Below are 18,830 nucleotides of genomic sequence, written 5' to 3' on the forward strand. Positions count from 1 at the left end.
TAAGTTGGAATGTTCAACTAACAGTAGAGGCAAAATTTAAGTTTTTATATTCTACTATATATTATGCCATACTAAAGCTTTTTTTGGATAAGACCTTTCGACTTAGCCGATTTTAAAATAGCCGATAAGTTCTAGTCTAAGCATTTTTTAGTGCTGAAACTGATTTAACAATAAGCAATTACGTGCTTGGATAAAAGTGCTGAAACTAATAATAAGCAGTTGAAGCGTTTGGTAAAAAAGTGCTAATAAGCAAATTTTTTTGTGTTAACATGACTTAAATGCCCTTGAAGCTGTTTATACTAATAGGACATGATTATTACAATATTTCAAATGATAGTTGTCCTCTTCGAATAATTCATAAAATAAAATAAAAAATTGTTTGATTCAAATGTAAAATGATTTATGTCTCAATTTAGGTTTGGTTCAAAATTGATTAGATAATATTATTGTTCTTAATAATATTAAATTAAAGGGTTTCATGTTTTCAGTTTACTTCTTTTTTGAATTCTCATATTTTATATTTATCAATAATATTTATTTTTATGATTTGATTAGCTTTTGAAACCAACAACGAATCTCCTAGAATGTAGAGGAATAAGATCGAGTTCCATGCTTTATAAAACCTACAAATCAGCAGTCATTGACGTCCAGTTGGTAGAAGGGAATTGGTAGCAAATTGGAGATCAAAAAAAAATTTAAAAATTAGAAAATACATCATAATGTAGCTTTATGTAATATACAAAATTAAAAACGTAAAAGAGAATTTTCTCACCCAAATAACACCAAGAAGAATTCGTAGAATAAAGTTGAAGAGGTTACAAAAGTCATAGATTCGAAGAACTGGTGAAGGAGTAAAATCATGAGCAGGGTTTTACTTTTGTTTTTAAAGAAGGTGTTTTAGGAATTATATAAAATAGTTAGGGATGGAATAGTAAAATTATTAGTCAAACTAAAAGTATTTATAAGCTAAAATATTATAAGTTGGGGGTGACCAACTTATGACTTATGACTTATTTTGACTTATAAGTTTAATATTTACCAAACGCGTAAATAAGCTGAAAATTGCTTATAAACTAGTTTGACCGCTTATAAGCTTAGCCAAACGCCTGATATTCTAGTCTAAATATTTTTTCCATTGAGAACATGGCTAAAATTTGATTAGTGGCTATAAAAAATTAAAAAAAAAAAAAAGTGGCTATTTTCCCAATTATATAGAGGAAGGGGGCGGTTAGATCAACAAATTAAGAAAGTGGAGCGGAGTGAATTTTCATAACGTGAAGAGGTGATATATTAATTTCACAAAAAAGGTCTATAGATTGCAGTATTGATACTCAAATTCCGAAGACTGAAAAAAGATTCTCTCTCTGTTAATGGCAGGAATGGCTATGTTTGCCTCAAATCTCTCCAGCGAGGTAATCTCTCTCCAATATTTACTATGCCTAAACACTGATTTTACTGCCACTGCGTTTAATGACAACACTTTTTACTTCCAGTTCTGGTCCATACTAAATTTCATATGCAAATCAAGGTGTTTTTTTATTTAAGTGGGATTTGTTGTAGGATCATTAGCAATTAAGGGTTTAGGCTATGCCTGTTGTTTCGATTTAGCGGGATAATTATCGCCTGTATATTCTCCCAGTTACCAACAGCTTCTTTCTTTTTTTATAAGTAAAATGATGATATATTCATTCAAATGGAACTAAGAATCAGGTATTTGTCTTAAAAATTCTTTGCCAAGACGGTGCCAAGATCAAGTGTTACATGCAAAGGTTTTGGCCCCTAACAAATGATGCAGGTGTCCAGCAACATCTAATCATTTACAGTTGTAAAATTACATAAAACTGTTAAAAGAAAAATGTGTTACAGTAGAGAGTTTAATCTTCACTTCTGATGACTCTCTTGCCAAATAACACATATAGGAGAAGTCTTTCAGACCATTACATGTCTTTTTTCTGAATTTTCTTGCCCTTTTAGCAAAACAAAAAATGTCTCGTAGATTTAAGCACGACCCATTGTATCCCAGAGGGACTCAGAAACATACACCAGATTCCAGAAGCAGCAACAGGGCAGTGTAATATTCTGATGATTTACACTTTCGACTTCACAATTACATGTAACAACTGTTGCATATTGTAAATCTCTCTTTCCTTAAGTGGTTTCTCATTCTTAAGACAGACTTGTTAATGAGTTCTTGGTGGATTTTAGTGATTGCCTCTCCGATCGAACAACGTTCTCTGAAATACTAGATTGAGGGATCGTGGTATATCAGTCCTTATATTAGGGAAAGGGGTATCCAATCCTTCCGGATTAGATTGGACGACGGAAATAGCATGTCGATTAAATTTCTATGTCATGTCTGGCATGAAGGATAATGTACCAGACAAACACTGATTGCCTTTTTCATTTCCTATATGCCTCGAATTGACGTTAAAAAATTTCACTTAAAAGTCATATGAAGGGCCAAAGACACATCAGGGGAATTTCTTATATTAGAGGATCATTTTTGTCATTTGGCTTATTCAGAGAGATCCCCACCCCACATTGGATGAAACAATGAGGGTTTTCCAGATGGGCCTTCCAAAGGTGGGATGAGACTAGATAGAATTATCTCAACCTATCGGTCCCAAATCCCTTATTGCTAAATGACCCTAAATGTATCAATACTTTAGTATAAATAATAAATGAATTAATCAGATTGTTGGAAGCATAAATAGAGTATCGTCGTTTTTGTAATTCTGTAGTGTTCTGAGGACATGTTGAAACAGACAATGATCTGTTAGATCTTCTTGCCAGTTATGGTTGCTTGACAAGTTGGTAACATTTGTAAGTATCCTATACTCCTTCCTCCAGTCTTAAGAGTGTTTGAACTGGCCGACCACTCACGTTGTGCAACCCTTGAGGTCCATCTTACATGTTTTACTTTTCAAGCTTCACTAAAACTTCTCTTCTATTACTGGTAATCCTTGTGCTTACAACTTTCATTCATCTTTGTGCTTACAACTTTCATTCATGTCATGCATTGAGAAGGTACAGTCTTTTTCTTCTTTTTGGGTCTCACACCACTTTCTTTTGATGCAGATTGGGTTAAAATTGCTTCTTAGCCCGCTTAATACTAATGTTGTTGTCCGCACTGCATGGTGAGCTCTTATTCGAGTCTGGAGGTTTTTCTTTTCATGATCCCAATTGACTTTTCCCATTATTACTTTTAAGTTTTCACTCTATTTATTTAGCTGCATCTTGTTTGGCCAAGTGGAGGATTCTAATTAAACTTCAAAGTTATTTGCAGCTGTTCTGTGGCGATTGTTTTGCCTGTTTATTCTACCTTCAAAGCAATTGAGATGAGGGATAAAAAGGAGCAACAGAAATGGCTTATGTACTGGGCAGGTGGTGATGGTTTTCAAAATGTTACAAATATTGTTTTGCTTTGCAAATCTTGAAGTTCCACTTTTCTCCACTCGATACTGATTGATGTTCTCACCACAAAGTATCTATGTTAGGTTCTATTATGTGTCCTCCTATTTCCCTAATACCGTGTGAAATTAATCTATGGGGTTTCACGTGAAAGCAATAAAAAGAAGCTGGTCTACAGAACAAGAAAATACAACAAGAATTTAAGTTAGATCCTCCTTTAAATCATCTCATTTTTTTAAGAATGGCGTTTCTATACTTGTAATATCTGAATTACTTGCTATATCAATTGATATACAAATCCATAGAAAGTAGGCAATCGGTACAGATTGGTGTTTGTTTTTCTCTTCCACTTCCTTCTGGTTTTGGATCCTATAACGATACTGACTTCATCTTTTTGAAGGCAATTAAGAATTTGTATGCAGCATGATGATATGTTTTTTGAAGAAGTAAATAATTTTATAATAGCTGTCACTGACCCGCTATCCCAAAAAAAAAAAAAAAAAAAAATGGAAACCCCCACTCCCGCTGAATACTTTTGCTTTCCTGGTGAGTTGTGACCTGTGCTTAACCTATTCAAGGCTAATCACCATCGATTGAATGCCGCACAGTAACTAGCTTTACTTTTATGTGATTGCAATTATCTTGCCCATGTCTCTTTTAAATCAACCATAAGTAACTCTGTCTCTCTATCTCTCTCTATATATACACTATATATTACTTGCAGTATATGGATCTTTCAGTATCGTCGAAGCATTCATGGATAAATTTCTCCACTGGTACTGAACTGCTTTCATTTCCTTTTCTATTTTTTTTATAGCCACTCTCGTGTGGTTCCATGGGGTTATTAGTTTGGGAATACCAACTTTTTCTAGCCTTGCTCTTGTAACACGGAAGAGCTTTGTCTTATTTTATAGGTTCCCACTATACTATCATGTGAAGTTCGCATTTCTTGTTTGGCTTCAACTTCCATCTTCTGATGTGAGTTCAACTTTTATTTTTGTTTCTTGAACTTTATCTTTTTCTTTCCTTTTCATTTTGCTTATCCTGTTTGGGGGAGGATGCGTGCAAAATACAATTCACTATCATGGATTATATCTCCTGAATATATCCCCTTCTCATTTCGTAAGATAAGTGTTTGGGAAATATAGCCAGTACCTCTTTACCATTAGGAAGACCATGACTTTCGGAGCTAACAACTTTAACTGGATACTCTTCCCATAAGAAAGACTTGTGGTTCTGCTGGTGAAGAGAAAACCAAGGAACAATAGAAGAATAACACATTTGGAAGGAGAAGATAGATGAAGCGATTTACAGGGATGAAAAGGAGAGAGAGAAGGCAAGTAGGTGGAGCCCAGGTCTCAAATAAGAGAAAAGGAATGTGGAGCTTAGGTTTCAATCAAGAGACAAGGAAGGGGAGTCTAAAAGAGGATGGTTGAGGCATGGTGGGTTAGATGAAGCTAGTGAATTTGGTTGACAGTGGAAAAAAAGAGAATGGTGAGGATAGTGAACTGGCTTTAAAAATTAGAATAATCACTGGGGCCTTCTGTGACTTCTTTTTTGTCAATTAAAATTAGAAAATGTCCTAATCTCAACATACTTGCGAGTGTGTCAGGCCAAACCTCCTGGAAAGAAAAACATATCTAGCTGCTTTTGAGGTGAATTCAGCTGAACTGCTTAATTAGAGTTAAGGATGTAGCTTTAGCTTGATGTTTATACGTTTTCACTAAAAATGGATTTTTGGAAAGTCATGCACTTCTTTTGGTGTTACACAGGGTGCTAAGCAATTGTACACGAACCATCTGCGCCCTTTCCTCATGAGACATCAAGCAAGACTGGATCATATTTTGGAGTTATCTCATGGAGAATTGGTAAAAGTTATCTATTATCATATGTTATATATTTGCCTATCATATGTGTAGATGCACTTGCCAATTTATTGAAGGTTATATAAAGTGTCATCTAGTTCACTTTACTAGGATCATTGTTGTTTCTTGATGCTTTAGCAGAGGGCTGGATGCAACATTTGTGTTACCGGGTTCATCTGAACCCAATACTTTTGACGCGGAGCACAAATTTATATAGAAAAATCCACTAAATTGCAACAAGTAGTATATATGAACCCATAACTTACAGGTTGAACCTAAAGTTGAAATCCTAAATTCGCCTCTGCTTTTGCCTTCTTGCAAAGATTGTCGGAAATTTCAGTGTGAGGTTGGAAGAAACTGTTTTTGTGCATGTAGTCTCATAGGACTGTTTAAGATTCTAGTTCAATAGTTTCCCTCTTACATGTATATGTACAGATTCTTAAGGATTTTTGAATCGTTATTCAGATTGTCTTATACAAATAAATATGCAGGATAAATTTATTAGCACCCACCAATCAGAAATCCAGTTTGCAAAGGAGTTTCTTGGCAAAACTTTATTATCAGGTAGTTCTTTTATATGACGGATCTCCATGATATATATTTTGACGGGAAACATCTTCCTTCATCTTATGTTAGCTTCCACGAGCTATTTCATGGTGAACATCAATATTTATCCGCCATATAATTACAGAAGAAAAGTACTTTCATATTTTTGTTTGGAATACGTACCTCCATCAGAATGTGATAGGCTTAACCCATTAAATTTCCTTTTTTTATTTAGTTGGGAGTATACTGCAACAACCAACGCAAGGACGAGTTGTTGGTACAATTGAAGGGCCAGCAGAGCAAGTCGAGACTTCAGAGTCAGAAGATGAATCATGATGCCTTTTTCAAAATCAGATTAAGTGCCTTCTCTCTGTCGTATTCATATCTACTTGTTTAGCTTTCGTTCATTTTCTCACTGCATCTTTGATGTAAAAAGAGATAGAAGTGATCAGTGTATACATAATTTTCGAAGGAGTCAATCTTGTTATGGGTTTGTTGGTTTCCTTCTTAGTTTTCCTGTAAATATTAATCAACAAAAAGTGCTGATTCTGTTCAATCTCATAAGGGCGTTATAAGGTTTGCTTTTTATGCATTCTGAAATACTTCATTTACCGGGTTGAATTGCCCATCCTACTTATTAGACGCACTATTTTGTTTATGATGGAGGATATGTGCTTTTATGCAAATGAATTAATTAAGGCCTAGAAATTTCTTTTCAAATTCTATATGCAAATTATTGGTCAGTATTTGCTTGTCGAAAGTCGAAACCCACTCTGCTGACAGGTTTTCAAGACTAAAGAGTGCATATATGAAAGCATAAACGTGAATTATGAAGTGTAACAAGTAGTTCTTTAGATGGTGTAGCTGTTTGCCATTAAAGCAAATATTTGACATGTTGAACTTTGAAGGCTTGCGAACGGGGCTTGGAGTTGCAACTTGCACCCATTACGCAATGCACCAGTGAGGTGCAGCGTTATAATTACCAACAGACCCCTACTTCTATTTTTTCAATGACGTCGGTGCGAATCAAATTCCCGTACACCTCGACTAATTCTGTCGAATATGTGTTACCCTCCTACCAGTAACCTTGCCCGTTGAGATTTTAAAAGTTGAAAAAAAAAAACACCTAATATTGTTTCCGTCGAGATTTATCTGTAATCTCACGACTAAATACCTATATGCTATTCTTAAAATATCACCATGCATTTCTTTTTCTTTTGAAGATTATTTAAATTATTTAATTTGCTAATTAAGTAAATCCTAATTAGCATTCAACTTTACTAAACAATGTCTAAATACGAGTTGGACTTAACTAGATTTTCAATCAAGACCAGAATAATTTATTCGCAATCTCAAAATTGTGTAAAACATAATACAATAAAAAGATAAGATAATCCGTAACACAAATTTAATAACTTGTTTGGTCAAGTTTATTTTTCTCTAAAAGTGTTTTTTTCAAAAAGTGAGTTGAAAATAAGTCTTTGTGAAAGAAATATGTTCGCTTTTTTGTAAGCTTAATTAAAATAAATAACTCTGCCCAAAAACACTTTTTTGAAAAATTACTTTTGAGAAAATGCCAAACACTAATTATTGCTCAAAATTAATTAGCCAAATACATACAGCTTTTCGAAAGTACTTTTTTGGAAAATGCTTATCAAAATAAGTTGATTATAAAAGACACGCTATGAACCTTTTCATTTACCTGGGGTCTTAATTGTATCTTTCCAATAAATAGAGCACCAGTTTGTAAATAACTATAACGTAAAGCGTCCATTTTTCTCATTGCGGGTCCATCGGCAAGCAACAAAATAAACTGAAGCAACCGGTTTCTGGTCAAAAGTCGGGTTTTTTTCCTCAGTTCAATCTTCTCAACCTATCAGTCATGGCGGCGGCGGTAGTAGCGGATACCCGAAAGCTTCCCCGGCCGGGTCGGGGCGGAGTAGTATCTCTCGGCTTAACAGAAGAAGAATCCAGAGTTCGTGCTATAACAGAGATCGTCAACAACATGGTTGAACTCTCACGTAAAGGCAAAGATGTTGACCTAAATTCCCTTAAATCAGCAGCTTGTCGCAAATACGGGCTTTCTAGGGCACCGAAATTGGTAGAGATGATTGCTGCTTTACCTGACTCGGAACGTGAATCACTGCTTCCTAAACTCCGAGCTAAGCCTGTACGTACAGCTTCGGGTATAGCTGTTGTTGCTGTTATGTCTAAGCCTCATCGGTGTCCGCATATAGCTACGACGGGGAATATTTGTGTTTATTGTCCTGGTGGACCTGATTCTGATTTTGAGTATAGTACACAGTCGTATACTGGATATGAACCTACTAGTATGCGAGCTATTCGAGCTAGGTGAGACTCAATTCTATGTATTGCTTACGCACATATTCATATAAGTGTATTTGCATTTTGATGCTACTAATGATATTAAGGTTTTATCCTGAATTATGCCTTAGATTTCAGAAGTTCATCTGTATGTTCAATTTTTTATTGGAGAAGTATGCTGTTATCACCTGAAAGTATCATATATTTGCAGAAAGATAATCATTAATGTTTGTTGATGTGTCTTTTCACCCGAGATTGTTGAGCTACATATCCCTTCGTCTCAAATTATCTGTTGTGCTTTCTAAAGATAGTTGTCTCAGACGGGCGGATCTACGTGTTGTCGAGGGTGTTCACCTGCACACCCTCGGTAAAAAATTTCAGTGTATATATAGGGTAAATTTTCTGTGTTTATGTGCATATATTAATTTGAACACCCTCGGCAAAAATTTACAGTGAATATTTAGCTTTTTTTTTTTTTTTTTTTCTGAACACCCTAAATGAATTTGTCATTCAAGACAAAATTCATTTTTTTCTTCATTTTAACCTTAGTAGTAATTGTTCTTGAAGACTACAAACACCTCAATTATGGGGAGATGGCACATAAATATAGTAAATATTAGATGAAGAGAGATTATATCTTAAGACATAAATAAGAGTAAAATAGTCAAAACCCCTCCTAATTAATATTTTCTTAAGGGGTGTGTAAGAGAGAAAAACGACAGATAATTTGAGACAAAGGAGTATTGTTAGACCTTCCATTTACTATCAACTGAATTTTTCTTCTTCTTATGAAGATAAATAGACTAAACTGTGAATATTAGCTTTTCTTCTCCAGGTATTATAGGTGTTGATCTTTTAATTTTATTTCTTGTATGGGAAAAAATGTGGCATTTGCTTAGACATGGCTAACTAGAAAGTTGCTTTTCTCTCACTTACTCAAAAAGTGGTGTTTGGAAAGACAAGATCAGGTTTTGTATCAGAATTAGGGGAAAGTACTTACGTGGTTCGTTTTTTCAGATACAACCCTTATGTACAAGCTCGAGGCCGGATTGATCAACTTAAGAGATTGGGCCACAGTGTTGACAAGGTTTTTTCCCTCAGAAGTACTTTGGAAAATTGTTCTGAAATTGGCTGTTTTCCTCATAGTTATGAATGTCTAATTGCAGGTTGAATTCATCTTGATGGGAGGCACATTCATGTCATTGCCAGCAGAGTACCGTGATTACTTCATACGGAATCTTCATGATGCTTTATCTGGACATACTTCTGCCAACGTTGAAGAGGCTGTTGCATACTCTGAACATGGGGCGACAAAGTGCATTGGGATGACAATTGAAACGTGAGTAACTATTGGCTACATGAGAAAACACTTGGAAAAAATCCACAGGGAAAAGCATGTCGAGAAACCATTTACCTTATATTGTGTAACTGAGATATACTCTTGTTATTAACCTTATTCTTCTCCCTTTGTCCTGCTTTTTCCATGTGTGAGCTGAGTTTGGACCGAGTGTTTAATGCATGATAGTGTACTTCCAGTAAATGCATTTTGAGTTCTTGTCTTCCTCCTTATGATTATCACTGCTATCTTTGGTTTATTAGTTATATTATTATTCTGTGATCTTTGATCGTTGTTGTTGTAATTATTCTTCTGTTATTTTCAATTATCAGAAGACTAGTAAGGTGATGGGAAAATATTTGAACTAAAACAAGAATCAGACTGTGCTATACTTAATTGCTTTGGAGGCTTAGACTCATGGTTGAGCTATTACCTCAGAATAATATAAGCATATATCATTTTATTCATATCTTTGTTGTGTGCTCAATAGTGTTGTTTTTTGCCAATAGGAGGCCAGACTACTGCCTTGGACCTCATCTGAGGCAGATGCTTTCTTATGGTTGTACGCGGCTAGAAATTGGAGTCCAGAGCACATATGAGGATGTTGCTCGTGACACCAATAGAGGCCACACTGTAGCAGCTGTGGCTGATTGCTTTTGTTTGGCAAAGGATGCTGGCTTCAAGGTTCTTTTCTAATTTCCTTTTGTTGGTGATTTAGGTTAAATCTCTACATTTAGTTCCAGGCTACAAAGCCCTTCCGCCTCTAATCCCCTCGCCCCTTCACCCTCATCAAGCCCTGCATTGCAGATGAGCCTTGAAGAAGAAATGAAAATGGAAAAAATAATGAGGAAAGTCAAATTTACCTTCATAGTTGCTATTTAGAGGTATTTATACCTATGTTAATTTTTTGTAGGTGGTTGCTCATATGATGCCTGACCTTCCAAATGTCGGCGTTGAAAGAGATTTAGAGAGTTTCAAAGAATTCTTTGAAAGTCCTTCATTTAGGGCAGATGGACTTAAAATTTATCCCACACTTGTTATTCGTGGCACGGGACTTTATGAACTGTGGAAAACTGGAAGGTATGATCTACTTTCCGGATTTTGTTCTCGCACTTGTTGTTTTTCCCGTGCCTAAATCATTAATTTAATCGTTCAATAAGACTGACTGATGCAACTTAATTTGCAGCAGCACTAATAGCTATAATGTTGGATGATAACTTGAAACTACTATTTCAATGAGGTCATTTTAAGTGTTAATATGTGCAGGTATAGAAATTATCCACCAGAGCAGCTTGTAGACATTGTAGCTAGGATTCTTTCTATGGTGCCACCTTGGACACGTGTTTATAGGGTCCAACGTGATATCCCTATGCCTCTAGTGACTTCTGGAGTTGAGAAAGGGAATCTCCGAGAATTGGCTTTAGCTCGAATGGATGATCTTGGCTTGAAATGCCGAGATGTCCGGACACGCGAAGCTGGGATCCAGGTAACAGAAACTTTATATCTACTTTCTTGCCTCTGTTACACTGTGGTCGCCAAACTCAAAAGTCTTTTGATCGGAATAACATATTAGGACATTCACAACAAGATAAGGCCTGAAGAAGTTGAGCTTGTTCGCCGTGATTATACAGCAAATGAAGGATGGGAGACTTTCCTTTCATACGAAGATACACGTCAGGTATGTCAATTCAGCTGTTTCTCTAGCTGATCTACAACTCCTTCCTTGCTCTAGTGTCAAACTTGTAAATTGAACTAAATACATTTTGCTGCCGAAAGAAGTTACTTGCTCTACATTCATGAACATAAAAAAGTTAATTGTTCTAGATTTGTTTTACTTCTCCTGCCGTGGGATCAGCGCAGAATTTCTTATATGGTGATGAAACAAAAACTTTTTTTCTTTTTCTTTTTTAAGGAAATTTATATGAAGTCATGTCCTGCAATTTAAAAATGGAGAAAATGGGCCAGGAAAAGTCATATTGCTATTTTTCTTTTATCTTTTTAATTTAATAACACAAGATCGTGGAATCTAAACGTGTCTTCTAGATCTTTTTATTAGTGCTGGTAACTTGAAACTATTGCAACAGTGGGTCTTCTTGCTTGCACTGGGAAGTCATATAATTGCTGAAAAACTTTGTTGTCTCAATTTCTGTCTGTCATTGTATAACTGTTAACTTCTTCAATATAAGAAGGGACCTTGAATCAGATTATACAATTCCTTTTTTCTTCTCTTATGATGGCAGGATATTCTTGTTGGTTTGCTACGGCTGCGGAGGTGTGGACGGAATGTGACTTGCCCAGAACTAAAGGGAAGGTGTTCAATTGTTCGTGAGCTTCATGTGTATGGGACTGCAGTTCCTGTTCATGGTCGAGACACAGATAAACTGCAGCACCAGGGTTATGGTACTCTGCTGATGGAGGAGGCTGAGCGAATTGCTCAGAGGGAGCATAGGTCGACCAAAATTGCTGTTATCTCGGGTGTAGGAACCCGGCATTACTACAGAAAGTTAGGCTATGAACTTGAAGGTCCTTACATGGTAAAAAGCCTCGTGTAGAAGTATGCTTGTTATTTTGCTGCAAGGTCTTACTCCTTGCGACAAATTTTGTATCACGGTAGATTGTATTTTAAATGGTACGCATATTTCAATGCTGGTAATGACAAGTATCGTTTCCTTCTCTGACCCATCCCCCCAAACTTCCCGGAGTGCAATACTTCTTTCTGGAAATATCTATCAAAGACCATTTTATACTGTGCTTCATTTGGAAATTTCTATGCTGTAAAATTGCTTTCAAAATGTCATTAGTTAAATGCATTGGAGTTGACAAATGGATCTTGAAGGGTGTCTCTTATAACAGTAGTGGTTGCTTTTATTTGACGAGCTATTTTACGTCTTTGGTTGTCACCTTTCTTCATCATTCAAAGAATTAAGAGGGTGAAAATACGAGTGAATGTCTAACGTGAATAGCAGTGGTGTGAACTTCTATTATCTGATATTTTGTCTTTATTTCGTCTTTCCACGTTGGTGTCGGAATTAACAATGGATATAATTTTCTTTAAAAAATTATAATTTTTAGTTGTGTACCCTGTCTTCTTTTGTCCAATAAGTAGGATTATGCTTTCGGGTGACGAAGGCAAAGACTTTTCTAGTCAAATGAAAAGGCAAAAGGAAAAATCTTTGTTATGATCCGGTGGAACAATGTTTTGAACAGCTGTATGAAGAGTGACAACGTGACTTTTAGAGCACTTAGGGGCCGATTGGTTTGAAGTACAAGTTAAAGTTCAGTCTTGGCATATCAATCAATATTATTTTATACCATATTTGATTTTCGGTATTAAACTCTGCACAAGGGTTTGGGGAATATATAAATAGTTGCCCATCAAAATAATATTCAAAAAATGTATATATACATTCTGAATACATAATAGTGTATTTTTGTACATTTTGGATAGCGAATGTAATTATTTTTTACCGATCGGCTAAATGTGTAACTTACCCCGAGTTATATGAATTTTAATATCGGAAACCACACATTATATGACTAATATAGGTATAATTTGCACAAAAAAATTGCATTATTTTATGGGGAAAGTGCATAAAAACACCCCTAGACTTGTCCCGAATCATCAATAATACACTTACACTTTGAGGAGTCCTATGACCCTCCTGGACAATTTGAAACTGGAATTGCTAACTCTATACGTCTTTGAGGTGGCGTGGCAAATAGAGTGTATTTCACCCTCTTCAAGAGTGTGAGAAACACAAAATAATGTTAAAAAGTTTATTTTTGAATATTAGTTGTTTCCTTTTCTAACACTTCGCTCTTCCTTTCCATTTTCGCTTCCATAGATCCAAATGCAAAATCAGGTCAAACTACTCCATATCTAGAATTAAAGAAGCATCTTTGTGCATTTCCTAAATTAAATACTCCTATGGATTTTGAGAATTGACAAACGATATGGATGATTGATTAATATAGTACAACCTTAACAACCAAAGATCAATCTCCATAGATGTAATGAAATACTAGGATAATTAATTTATTGTTTCAGATTTTTAAGTTTAGACCCAATTAAGTTTACACCATGAGTAGACGGTCAACTGAAGAAATCAAAACAAGAAAGTTCATGAACAAAAAACAAACCCAACTTTTTTGCACAAGGGATTAATTTTCTATCAACTATTTTCTCTGTTACGGTGCGGCAGAGATGATGGCAAGGACAATGGGTGTGTCGATTAAATGTGGTTTTTCATTGCTAAGAACGTGAAAAAGATCAAAAAATCGCAGTGATTTTTTTTTTTTTAATAATGAGAAGAAAGTGGGTTTGTCGTATGGTGGATGTTTAGTGGTTGATTTATAGGGTTTTCTGGTAGTGAAATGAAGTGTTTAGATTTTGTGGTTGTTTAGTCGCTAATGGTGGGTGTTTAGTGAATGATCTATGGTGTTTTTTGCAGTGAAATGAAGTGTTTCTGGCTGTGAAATGAAGGGAAGTCGGAAAAGCTCCAAACTTCAGCTATGACAAACTTCACCATTTTCGTCATCGATCATTTTGTAGTTTCACCATAAACAACCGCCTCGATCCTTCAAACTAAAATTTGAAAAAATCATAGAGAAATATTGAAGAAGTTAAAAAGTTTTAAAAAAAATACTTAGTGAAAAATACAAGTTGGGCACGTGTATTTCACTACTCAAACACATATTTGGTGGTACCATTTCAGGGGATAGTAATTCCGTTTAAAAAATAGTCAGGGGGTAGGATCCGTAAAGTATAGGTGTGTTACAAGAATTCGTCATAGTATAGGATTTATTTTAACTATTTTTCCTATTTTATATGAAATAAAGGTGGAATAACTTAAGGGAAAATGGCTAAAATACACCCTAAACAATGCCCGAAATTGCTGTAACACACCTAACCTTTACGGGGGGTCATAGACCCCGCTGAATATTTTTAAAATGAAATAAACTCCACCTTAAAACTGGATAGTTAGATTTCTGGTAGAGCGTGTTGTGCACGCACTGCCATGTGTACATTTTACAATATTTTTTCTTTTCTTTTCCCTTTTCCTTTTTCTTTTGTTAATTATATTCCTTTTCATTTTCTTCCACTTTCCCTCTAACTCCCTCCCATCTTCACTGTTGTCACTTCTTGTTACACTTTTTTTCTTCTTTTTTCTCCACCTAATACATTATTTATATTCATGGTTAGTTGTCTATGTTCAAATTGAGCCCAATTTTTTTTCGGTTATGTAACAATTTTACCCGGTGAATTTTGTTTCTTTTCATGGGTTTTAGAGTGTTTCTTCACAGATCTACAATCATTCATGGGTTTTGAATTTGAAGGGCTGGGTTTGGTTGCTTTTGTTTGGATCACTTGGGGTGATGTTGTTGGGGTGGTATTAGAGCAAAGGCTTGTGGGGTGATTGAAGGGATGTTCTTGAAATCATCTGAATTTGGTTTTGTTAGAATAGACGTGTAGCATCCCCTTTGGGAGGATACCACTTGCGAAAATTAGTTTAATAAGGTATTTACAATAATTTAGTAGCGGAAATAGGCCCATGTGAACAAGTTTCAAAAGTGCATACCTAAATGTGTCACATGGATCACGTACAAGTCCCCAAACGTATGCAAAATGAACATGCTCATGCAAATGTGATCTTCATCTAAGCTTCCAAATAGTCTACCTCAATTGGTCATCCTTAAGTCTCCCTCAGAACATCACCTACGATAGTAACAAACTATCGCTAAGCATAAAGCTTAGTGGCACATAAACTTAACTAACATTTCATATCAAAAAGAGAAGCAGGCTATGTAAGGAGTACAACAATAAATTCTAGGAATAAGCTTGTCGAAACCATCATCAAGTACTTAACGAAGGTACAATGGTTTCAAGGAAATGAAATATCAAACAAGAACTAAATGAAGGTACAATTCTTTCGAGAAAGTAAATATTATATATTAAAATAGTTCAAGATATCAATATTCAAAATCTCACATATCAAGAAGCTTTCCAAAGCAAATCCAAGAATTTCCACCATTTGGTTAATTTAATAGTGAGCTATGAATCAAATATAAGTGCAAGAAGTAAGTTCAAGACATAAGCTCATCCCAGTTATAACCAAGTACTTAATCAGTGTACGACACTTCAAGAGAATCACCAAACCATAAGATAGTTCAAGATACTAATATTTCAAATACCAAGTGTCAAGAAAGCTTTCAAAGCTTCAAATACCAAGTGTCAAGAAAGCCTTCGAAGCTTCAAATACCAAGTGTCAAGAAAGCTTTCGAAGCTAAATCACGAAACGTCATTAAGTTAGTTAATTTCACCCAACACATACTTCATGTCATCACATCAAGCACTATCGAATATCAAGAAAGACCGAAGCCCCTGCCAAGAAGGACCGAAGCCCACATCAAGAAGGACCGAAGCCCATATCAAGAAGGGTCGTGTCACGACCCAACCGGAGGGCCATGACGGGTACCCGGTGCTAACCCACCCGGGCACCTCTTAACGTGCATACACATTTATATCTAGGTGAGCCACATAGCTAAATCATACTTTCTATCCATCATTCATACTATTCCCATTGGACAACAATACATTTATATCACCACTAATAACTATGCCGATATCCATATACATAAGCTGACGAGGCCGACAAAACGATATACAAAATATAAGCCGACAAGGCTAAATACAGCTAACCATATACACATGTCTACGAGCCACTAAGGAGAGTATGTCATATCATATAGGCGGGACAGGACCCCGCCGTGCCCATAAGTATGTACACAAAAGTATAGATACCAAAAGTTGTAGCTCCGAATGAGATGGAGCTCCGCTACGTAGTCCCTGAGTAATAAAGTTATGGGTCAAGCCTGTCTCCCTGGCCACCTGCGGGCATGACGCAGCGTCCACAAACAAAAGGACATGGTCGAAGAATGACCGAGTATGTAAAGCATAATCAACATCATTATAGAAGCATAATAGTCGACATAAGAAATAGCATAAGATGAGAGGTAGTAGAACCATCGTCATAAACACTTACTTGCTTTTCATAGGACCTTCCATTTCTAGTGCGTGATTGTGTACATATATCCATATCCGTATTCGTATTCGTATCCGTACTCATTTACATTTCGTATCCATATTCATATTCGTATTCGTTTACATATTCATATTCATAGCATACCCAACCATGAAGGATCGGTGTTTCACATACCCGGCCATGGAAAGGCTCGGTGATTATACACGCGCTCTACCAAGGCTCTGTGGTTATCCGTATCCAACCAGTGGTGCGCGCGTACGATACATATCATACCCGCCATATAAGCTCTGTTACATAATAGTCATACATAGACACATATACATAAAAGCTCATAAGCATCTTTGACATCATTACTATCATCGTTTATCATTGCATCCATCCTTAGAGGATCACTCATCATATAATGAATTTCATGTAATCGTAACATAACGAGAATCATGAGCTTTAGTAGTTTTTAAATATAGAATCATTTGGAGGACACCATAGGCTCATGAAAGAATAGATATATGGTTAAGGAACCATGCCTTATTGAAAGAAAGGTTAGCCTTACATACTTTTTCGTTCGACTATTCTATCGCTTGAACGTTCTTCTTCAATGCTCACGCTTCTACCTTCATTAGAGTATATACTAATATTAGAAAATCGATAGCTTTGCATACTAGACTAAAGCTAGAGAAAATTGGGCAACATCCCCTTTATTTATACAACTTCCCCCATATCATATATCAACTCCCAGACATCTATAATAACATTCACAACATCATAGCAATAGTCTTCCTTCACCTACATTATCCATATTCCTCAATTCACTTCAAATCATCCATATCCATGGTCATAACACACTATTACATTCACTCATATGAAATGTTTATCCCATGTTCTTAATGTCATTTATAACATAATCATAATCACAACATATCAAGAATCATGACTCAATCCAAGCTACTACTCAAAAATGACACTATTCTCACATTCATGCCCCATTTCCTATCTCCTTCTACAATCCAAGTCTTTCAACCTCTCAATACCTTAAACAACATGAAAATACCATAAAACTTACTTATATGGTGTAGGAATGGACCTTGGGTGGAAATACTTCACTTGAGCAAAACCCTAGTTCCACTTCCACTTGGATTTCTTGTCTTGGATGAACTTTAATGAGTTTCTTACACTTGATTCTCTTGGTCTGATGAAGTTGATCATTAATATCTCTTAAATTCTTATTGGAGAAGTGTGTTGAACTCTCTAGAAACCTTGAGAGAGATGGAGAAGTGTGGAAAATGAAATGAGTGAAGTGGGATCACATTTAAGTACTTGAACTTAACTCAGCCCGTCGGGACTTCCACGGACACTTATACGGTCCATATAACATTGTACGGCCCGTATAAGTGGTCGTGGTTCACCATCAGGCAAACACCATCTCTGTTGGGTGTTATACGGACCCTTATACTGACCGTATAATGTTATACGGACCGTATAAGTCGGTCGTATAACCCCATTTTTCCTGAAATGATCTCCGTCGTTCATTTGATCTTCAATCCTCATGGAACCTTCTTAACACTTATTTAACACCTCATTAACTATCTAAGGGACGTTATAACTCTTCTACAAAATATCACTAAGTCATCATTAACGTGTTACTCGTAAATCTTTCCCGATACATAACGTATACCTTGCCTTCCGTAGCAAACTTTCTTCTCTTACTTCAAATGTCTTTACAATCTCAATTAGGGTCATCAAATGCTATTTCTTACTCATTGAAATATCGTATACTTCGTGCTCTTCGTTAGTCTATTCATTGTGCATCAACGGAAAATTTTTCGAGGTGTAATAGGTTATCACCCAATAATGAAGAGAATCATGAGCCATGTTGAAAGTGGCTTTCCACTCATACTCGAGAATGGACAAAGGTCCATTATCAAGACGAAATGCAAATCCAAAGTCAAGATGGGCAAGATCTGAAATCAAGAAGGGTTGTCACCCCATAATCAAGAATGCAATAATGCTCAAGCAATCCGTATATGTGGACGAATTAAGTCATCTCACAAAAATGCTTTGCATAACACCAATGTGATCTTAGCATACTCATAACTCAATTACAAAATTATACTCTTAATGATCATGTTATCATATTGATGTGTCTCAAGATATTCTTCTCAGCCCACAAAACAAGTAAGCTATCAAGTAGCAACAAAGCTAATATGCCAACAATTTAAAGTAGATATTATTTCACCAAGATTCAAGCTTCTCACAATATCTCAACCAAAACAAACTGAAAGAAAAGTTCAAGTTTAGGTGCAAACC

At 35.8% G+C, this 18,830-nt stretch overlaps 2 protein-coding genes across 2 annotated transcripts; both read left to right on the plus strand.

Annotated features, from left to right (window-relative positions):
* The first annotated feature begins 1,205 nt into the window (after window positions 1-1,205).
* Window positions 1,206-6,378, plus strand: LOC132056081 (HVA22-like protein k). The gene is made up of 8 exons (XM_059448137.1): window positions 1,206-1,412; window positions 3,079-3,137; window positions 3,287-3,384; window positions 4,136-4,187; window positions 4,326-4,389; window positions 5,184-5,279; window positions 5,768-5,840; window positions 6,058-6,378. Exons 1-8 carry the CDS (start codon window positions 1,371-1,373, stop codon window positions 6,156-6,158), a joined length of 585 nt encoding a protein of 194 aa, XP_059304120.1. The 5' UTR covers window positions 1,206-1,370; the 3' UTR covers window positions 6,159-6,378.
* A 1,168-nt stretch (window positions 6,379-7,546) lies between these two features.
* On the plus strand, window positions 7,547-12,165 carry LOC132056083 (elongator complex protein 3). The gene is made up of 8 exons (XM_059448138.1): window positions 7,547-8,174; window positions 9,165-9,234; window positions 9,314-9,486; window positions 9,993-10,167; window positions 10,397-10,563; window positions 10,750-10,969; window positions 11,057-11,161; window positions 11,724-12,165. Exons 1-8 carry the CDS (start codon window positions 7,705-7,707, stop codon window positions 12,033-12,035), a joined length of 1,692 nt encoding a protein of 563 aa, XP_059304121.1. The 5' UTR covers window positions 7,547-7,704; the 3' UTR covers window positions 12,036-12,165.
* Window positions 12,166-18,830: the final 6,665 nt, after the last annotated feature.

The sequence above is a fragment of the Lycium ferocissimum genome, chromosome 5 (genome assembly GCF_029784015.1).
Source record: "Lycium ferocissimum isolate CSIRO_LF1 chromosome 5, AGI_CSIRO_Lferr_CH_V1, whole genome shotgun sequence".
Classification (NCBI taxonomy): Eukaryota; Viridiplantae; Streptophyta; class Magnoliopsida; order Solanales; family Solanaceae; genus Lycium; species Lycium ferocissimum.